At 37.2% G+C, this 8,471-nt stretch overlaps 1 protein-coding gene across 1 annotated transcript; it reads right to left on the bottom strand.

The window, feature by feature from the left end:
• Positions 1-786: 786 nt before the first annotated feature.
• Positions 787-6,492, bottom strand: LOC111341672 (uncharacterized). The gene has a single exon (XM_022949017.2). The coding sequence runs from the start codon at positions 6,278-6,280 to the stop codon at positions 4,898-4,900; it is 1,383 nt and encodes a 460-aa protein (XP_022804752.2). The 5' UTR covers positions 6,281-6,492; the 3' UTR covers positions 787-4,897.
• Between the last annotated feature and the right edge of the window lie 1,979 nt (positions 6,493-8,471).

The raw sequence follows: 8,471 nt of genomic DNA, 5'->3' as shown, positions 1-8,471 counted from the left end.
AATGACCATACACCCCTAGCAAATTCAATTTCCGATTCTGTGGTCTCGTAAAGTTCAGTCGAACGTCTAATTGCGGATGAGGACAGACCTGGAGAGAAAAACATCTTTGAAATGGGAGAAAGAAGTTGAAAGGGAAAGAGAATGGAATGATGGGAGGCAAGTTCTGGTTGCAAAAAATATTGCATGTTATATTCTGCAGATTTTGCAAATGCTTTGTAACATGATAAGTCTGTTAATGTCCTCGATCTTTCATTTAATCAGCTGCTTGGTCCTTTTTCCCTTATGCATTAGGTTTTGCACATTTGGAACTGAAAACTTCTAATTCCTTGCCAGAGGAGAATTCATTTTGAGATATCCAGCCAAAATATCCACAACAGGGCTCAGCTAGGTAAAGCCTGCTTACAAGCAAAGTGGCCCCCCTGGGCTGGCACTTAACTCCAGCTTCCATGGCATGAAGTGACTAGGAGTATTTCTACTCCCCCCTGGATGGAATGCAAGTCCATCGCAAGGTTACTCCCTGCATTAAATTCGCTGATACCCATTCAATTATCCTGGGGAAAGAAAGGTACTATAAGAGTGAAGTGCCTTACCCAAGAACACAACACATTGTCCCTGGCCAGGGGCTCAAACCCAGACCACTTGATCTGGAGGCGAGTGCACTAACCATGAGGCCACAGCGCCTCCACATTCATGGTATACTCATCTTCAAAAGATAACATGCGATAGGGCTTATATGAATCAACTATGGATTACTTGAACTTATTAAAATCAAAAGATCCACAGCAATGCTTCTCACCATAAATTTATTTTCAACACAAACTAATGCAAACTGATATGGAAATTGCTTAAGATGCTACTCAATAAATTACCAGCACCAAGAAAATTAACCATGTTACACATGTTATCAGTTTATTTGATCCCCTAATAAAAACAATACTTTCCACTTTCATGAAAATCCTCCTCTCCTGGTTCTCATTTAAAATAAACCTTAATTAACACCTTTATTATAAATAGACATTTAGTATATTTAGGTAATTTAAACTTTCCAGACAAACTACAGTAAATAAGAGGTGTGTGAAACAAGACCCTTGGTAACTTTGCAGTTGATTTCAGGATTGCAGGGCATAACTTTAAATACTAAATTTGAAGCAGAGGTTAGCATTTTGTGTTATCATTTTACCAGAGAACCAAATAAATAGTTTTCTAGCAAAGATTATGACTGAAACTAGACGGAGGTGCGGAAAATGCAGAGAGTCAATTTTGATCTTGATCAGTTAAAAAATTATCTCAAGACCATGGGGCTTTTTTTACACACACATTTACTTGGCTAGTGCTGATTCAATCCATTACAACAGTCATGAATGAAATCCTCCATTACAGCTCACACTGAAACGTTTTCTACTACAACAGTTTGTCCACAGAGTTGTCAAAAGAAACTGGCCACTGGCAAAAAACACCTTGGCCATTCTCAAAGCTGGTGGCTCCCTGAGCCCTTGCCCATAAAAGGGTCTTTAACATCTACTGCTGCCCTGTTTGGTACATACTCCAGTTACTCAAAATCTATTTGACGGCCCTGAGAACAAATGCAGCTTAATTATCTTTTCAAAATTGAATCAGTTCAAGCATTTACTGTAATGCTGTTTACTAATTAAAGTCTCTCCTTATTATGGTCTTCTTGCCCAAACAAAGCAATACTTGTTACATTGAAACACTTGAAACTTTTCACTTCTACATGAAGGAGGGAAGACTAGTATGGGGTCTTGAATAACAGTTATATGATATACCTTGTATTCGAATTAGAAATCTTCCATGAGAAACTGTAATACAAAAGAGCTGTGACCAAAGATCAGAACTGATCTTTGTGAAAAGCATCCCATGCTAACAATTCATTTTACATAATAATATAGCATTATGTAAGAACTGTAACATTATTGATAACTAACAGAAATATAAGATAACACTAAGTATAAGCATAATAAGTAAGTCAATTATCATATTAATGATAAAAAATAAATGAATTTCAATTCACGTACATAGCATACTGTCCTGTGGTGTAAGAGTTTTGCTGCTAATAATACTATGGTATTGTTGATTCAGTCGATGAAAAATCAAGATACAAGGGCATTGACAAAAACACTGAAGATATCCTTGCCAGCAAGAATACTTTCTTTTAGCCCAGCTGTTAGCACTTTTGCCACACTTTTGTATCATGACTACCACAATTAAGACATGCTACTTTTAGCCCAAGGCCATACCTCTCATCAGTAATATATATAACTTGGCACAGCCAAGTAAACTCAGGATACTATGAAAGTAATCACTTCTACATATAGTGGACCCTTCATAACTTGAATGCTGTTCACCTGAATCTTCCTCTGATTTTAACATAGGGGCTTTTCCCTTGAAGCACATTTTGCAGTCAATTCAACTCTAAAAACTCTTTTGTACTGTGAACTATTTTAAATTTCCATCTGCAGTTCATATGCTTGTCAAGCAATGACTGTAAATGTCCAATTTTTGTATGCAAATTTTCCATAAGGTCTTTCATTTGCAAGATGGGCAAAGCACAAAGAAAAGTTACTTTATTTACACATAGTTATGAGTAAAGGCACACGATTACTTAAAAACTGCATTCCAATTTTCTTATTCCAGCTCTCCAAAGAAACAGTTTTCATTCTTATTCTCTAAGCAAAAATCACACTAGAATCACACCATAACAAACCCACAAATGAAAAACACTCTGTACAAGTAACACTGTTTTGTAAATAAATGAGATTTTAACTGGTGAAGACTGCATTTAGTGGCAGATCATTCATTCTTAATGCTACCCAAATGTTACAAGTCAGAGAAATTTCCTGAGTTAAGCTTAGATATAAAAATATTGCTGTTTTAATATCAACAGTCAATTGACACTGAAAAAGCAAGTACATTAGCTGACAAAACAAATTTCAGCCCCATAATAAAAACAAAACATTTAAGACTAAACAAAACATTTAAGAGTACATATTGAAGAAATTTATGAAGCTTAGCCAAAATGCTTCTCTTCAAGGACAATCTGCCTGAATTAAACCCTGCTTTAAGTATGTTTTTATCTGTAAATTTCAATTAATGTAAGTTACCTTATCAATAAATATTTTTTTACCGCTGCTGATTTAAATAAATATATGTTTTACATCAACACTGATTGTAATAAGGATAGCAGAAACTTAATTAAAGGAGAGAAAAAGTGACATTAATTTAATATATATTAACTTAACATTATTCTGGAGGAGAGCAAAATTTATGAGAATCATTTAAATTTAGTCTTAAAAGGAATCACTGATCCATGTTGTTCTATATATTTATGTGCAATTTATTATTTTAATCAGCTGGCATCAATTTGCTTTAATTATTTCCATAACAATAATCTTCTTTTCAGTAAAATCTAGCTTACAGTCATAAGTTCCTGGCTTAAAAAAAAAACAGCAGATTAGGAACACAATTTAAATCATTTACAACTCTGTGAGCTTGAAATTCTGATTAAAACAAAAAGGCCAATATGGGAGTGAAATAAGGAAAACTTGACATTATGTAAAAAGTCTGCCTATCTTTGTGAGATGGGAAAAGGCACTGAACCTGAAAAAAGTGAAAAAACATCTCCTTGATATAACATATAAAATTGGCTGAGGTGAACAGAAACCCTACTTTAGAATTTTCATTAAATTCCACTCAACTAGATATAATTTTTGTATTCTAATGAATTAAGGAGTGGCCATAAATACAATCTCAGTCACAGAACCTGAAGAAATTCTTCCTTGTAAAATAAATATCATGCTAATTCTCACAAAATATGCCTTCAGAATTCCTACTGGCAATCATTCTTGCTCAACAGACCAGATCAACAATTTTTAACTTTTTGAGGCTATGACTATCTCATGGTCATTGATGCAGTTAGTTATTCAAAAAACATTGTAAGTGACTAATGAGCATGACAGATGGTGTTCAATCATAGTTATGCTGCTATATATAACAGCTGTTTCACCCAACCACCACCCCTTTTCTTTAAAGTAAATCCTACACTGCAGAAAGGAAAAAAAAAATGACCGTGTTCTCTTAAATAACAACACTGACATATGTAAATTTTCTCAAATGTAAATTTTCATCGTCACTTACTCAGGTGTAAATTCAAAACATTCTATTTGTTTCTTCACTGTGTAGTTACCATCACACAACTAATCAAGAAATGGAATCAGTGAGGGCATTGAGCAGCCACTCACCAGTTTGTTTACTACACATGTTGATATCTTAAACATTTCTTAGGAAAATAAGGAAAGTAATTCTGCTTTGTGCATGGTTTGAACCAGTTAAATTTCCATTTCTCAAAAAGCTAGCTAACAACTGTCAATCTAAATGGGTCAATATTGTTAAATATATAATATGAAAGAAATCAAATTTGATACTTGCAAGAGTGGGAACACATTTCTGACTAAGTGAAATAAAAATTTTTAAGTCACTCAGAAAATTTGCTTCAAATTGTTAAAAAAATCTTTCTGTTGGCTAGCTCAACTGGCCAAAAATTATGTTTCTACAGAAATTTAAATGAAGGAAAGAATAGTGTGACATCACAAATCAAAAGAATTCTGATTACTGTAAATAAAAAGAGAAAGTGTCAAAATTATTTTTAGTCCTGATGGAATCATGCATAGACTGTAGATAGGACTTGATAACAGGTACATCTTGACACATTTTTCATGTAAATAGTAACACATCCCTTAAAATTTAAGTTACAATGAAACCTAGCTGATACATTCCCCATGAAACTGTGTCACATGTAAAATGAAGGTTGATATTCTAGATCACGATTGAAGACTCTTTCACAAGACACCTAGATTTGTTTCATGCTAGAATATAAAAACACTCACTTTGATTTCACCTTGAATAATTTCAAGCGATCATACACATTTAGATTTTTATGGCATACCAGCTGAGTACAAGTTGAATTGCCTTGACGAGCTATTATAGTTGACCATGCCAGGAAAATATTCCAGATTCGCACGACTCTGCCATACTTTTCTGTCATGACAGCTTGGGTTTGGGGCTTCATCCAGTTATCGTACCAGTGATTGATTGTCAGGGAGTAGTGAACCCCAATGGTTTCTGAAGAATGGACCTCAAAGCCAGCCTGCTCTAGTTGAGTGACAACCCAACCCAATGGACAACTTGCATCTGCACCTGGGAAGATATATTTTGCCATGAACAGACCCCAGATGAAATCTTCCCACTGCCAGGTTCGACGGAGCCCAGCAATTTGAAGAAAGAAGATGCCATCATCCTCCAGCATGTCACGGACCTGGGCAAGGAAGGATTGAAATTTCCTCACACCAACATGCTCTGCCATTTCCAGACATGTGATTTTGTTGAACTGCACGTTTGGTATATCACGGTAGTCTAGGCAGAGGAATTTACTGCGGGTACCAAGCTTCTTCTCTTCTGCTACACCCTCAGCCCACTCCACCTGACGATTGGCTATAGTAACGCCAGTTGAGTAGGTTCCGTGATTTTCTGCTGCATAATTGACCAGGGTACCCCACCCACAGCCGATGTCTAAATGCCGCTCGCCTTCTTTCAACTGACACTTCTCGCACACACTTTTCAGCTTGTTCACCTGCATATCTTCGAGATTTTCCGTTTCATCTCTACATATTCCTGATGTGTAAATCATCATGGGACCAAGAAATCCGCGATAAAAGTCATTGCCTCGGTCGTAGTGATCACAAACTTGTTCGGCGTCTTGATTTCTTGAGTGAAAAATCACTTCAGGAATAAAATTACAGAGCAAGAACTTAATATGTTCAAATGTCAGTTCGTAGGTACAGAATTGGTGACGGTTTTCTAAAGCTTCTAGCACATCACATTTGAAGTCTAGCTTGCCATCAGCGTAGGCCTCGTAAAGGACTATCATTGGTATTTTTCGATTGGCGTATTTTGAAGCGAGAATCTGGTCTGTGAATTCAATGAACCGTTTGACATTCGTTGATTTCGTACCGCTTTCCGCGACACACATTCGGTTGAATACCACCATAAAGACACCAAATACTGGCAGAAACAGGACGGCAGAGGTTATTGGATAGCACCAATAAGGCAAACCCAAACTATACTGCACCAGGGCCGGGGTGACAAAGAGAAGGCCAAACAATGCTTTGTACGAAATTTTGTGCCACGCCAGTTGATCAATTCCATTTAGCTTTTTCCCCGTCGCAAAGCCATTTGCCTTCGGTCCACCGTTTCGAATCCTCTCCATTTTCGTTAAAGTAAAATATTTTCTTAACCGGCTGGTAAAAAAAACTAGCCAACTTATACCCGGCGAAATTTCTAGCAGATTATGAAGCGGTCTTTCATTGCCGATAACATTTACTGAACTTCACCCAGCTGCGCCTGCCTGCAAAATTTATCAACAGTACACGTGTCGTAAGCGATCACGTGATCATGTTGAGACATCACTGGGAAAACCCAAGGAATTGTAAAGCAATCCGTCCACTATATAAATCTACTCTTTTGAATTCTCAGCTAATTCTATCAGTCTGGCATTGTTGGTCTCAAGTCCGCTTTGATCACGAGCACCCCATGACATTTTCCTAGCCGAAAAATGAGTCCGGCTTAAAAACAATAGATTTATTTAGAACAAAGGCGGTTGAAGCGTCCCTTTGATGGCTTGAGAAATGTCACAAAATTGACTTAAAGTGACGAAATCACGTTTGATTTATTTGTTTTATCTTTATGTTGTTTAAGTTTTCTATTTAATGTTAAGAAAGTTATACTAAACAAATAGTGAATAACATTAACCCTGCAAAGCTGTGATACGCGTTCACGTGGAACGCACGGGCATGTTACACACGCAGTGAACTTAAATGGTTTTCTTTTATCGATTTTTTTTCTTAAATTTTCGATTGAGTTTTTAACTTTTCCTGAGATCAAAAACATGATCAAGAATTCCTGTGAGTCCAGTCAACCCTGCTGACTATGGTTTCCAGAATATTCAAATGCGACCAAAGTCGCAGTCCCCAAGGTGGAAAACCATTCACATGACCATCAGCTGTCTTCTGTAAAAAAACTTTTCAAAAAGGCTGCCCCATGCAAATTTTGGTAATAGAGCTGAAATTTACACGAATAAGATTTTCCAAATCATTACGCTTCATAAATTTTCCTGCTATTTCTTGGCTACTTAAGTTCACGTGGTGCAAATTACAGGACAGTAAAAAGGCTGGTTTGCGTCGGTAGTTTTCCCCCGGTTATTTCCGTCGGAAGAAAAAAAGAAGCCGTTTGGGTGCGAAGTCGTGAAACTAACCTCTTTTGTTCTCAAACAAAGTGGGAGTTTGTTTAACTCGGAAATGGCCCATGTAATCACAACCAAGCTGACAAATCAAAGCTTAAAAAAATTTGTATGACCGAGGACAAGGTCCGTCTTTGCGGAGAGGGGGCGGACCTACAAGCCGTCCACTGGGTTTAAATGGATGTGCCATAAAATATAATAGCAACTTGATCCAATATTTGTAAAGCATCAAAGTCGCCAAGCAAACCTGATTTGGTATCATGTAGAATTAAGACCTGGACTGAACTCTAAAGCTGATTTGCAAAACACCTTCATTAACCCTATGGCCCCAGGAGTGACTAGCAGCTAATTTTCCTACAATAGAGGTTTTGCACAGCAGCCATGTTGGATGGCAGGATTACCCATGGGAAAAAATCTCTTTCTTATGCAAAATATTTTCATTGTTCCTGCCATCCAACATGGCTTCTGTGCAAAACCTTTATATCACCCCCCCCCCCCCCGATCACACATTAGGGTCACGAGAATAAGAGAAATGGCCAGCAAGTAAGGAAGCTCTTGATTGTTAAACAAATTCTCATTTTCAGCAACTTAGGAAATGAATGGAGAACAGTATGGGGGATATGCATACTGATGTTAGGCTGTAAAGGGTTAACACAACTTATACACCATTCAGAGAGTAAACCATGGCCACAGAAAAGGAAATGGGAATGTAAAAAATATTTAAAATGCTTGCGTTGGTTTATTTGACTTTCATCAGAGTTCTTTGTCAACATCACTCACACACGAAGAGCTAATTACAAACTTCATGCTCCCCACGAGACACCTGAGCAACTCATATCAAGGGTCAGTCACAGTCTTGAAGAGATGGTAAAATCAGTGTGGGTTAGTGGATCATGCGTTGGAGGAGCTGATGGCTGTGGATAATTTTAAATAAGTTGCTGTTCCACACGTCTCATCTTCAAACACATTTGACAACCCACGAGGCTCTTTACCCTCAGATCAGCTGCATTTTTTGTGAACACTTTGGTCTCCACGATAAGACTTTGGATAATTCACATATACGGATTCATTGAGTTAAACAGCCCCGCAAAACGTTAGTAGCTAGAAGAGATCTTCCCATACGCATGATCACCATTTCACACGGACAATAATAATAATATTT

This window comes from Stylophora pistillata, chromosome 5, assembly GCF_964205215.1.
Source record: "Stylophora pistillata chromosome 5, jaStyPist1.2, whole genome shotgun sequence".
Lineage (NCBI taxonomy): Eukaryota > Metazoa > Cnidaria > Anthozoa > Scleractinia > Pocilloporidae > Stylophora > Stylophora pistillata.
The sequence above is the reverse complement of the archived record's forward strand: the minus strand, read 5'-3'. Positions and strand labels throughout refer to the sequence as shown.

Excerpts from the sequence above, each read along its gene's own strand:
- LOC111341672 (XM_022949017.2), bottom strand. The coding sequence starts at position 6,280 with ATGGAGAGGATTCGAAACGGTGGACCGAAGGCAAATGGCTTTGCGACG.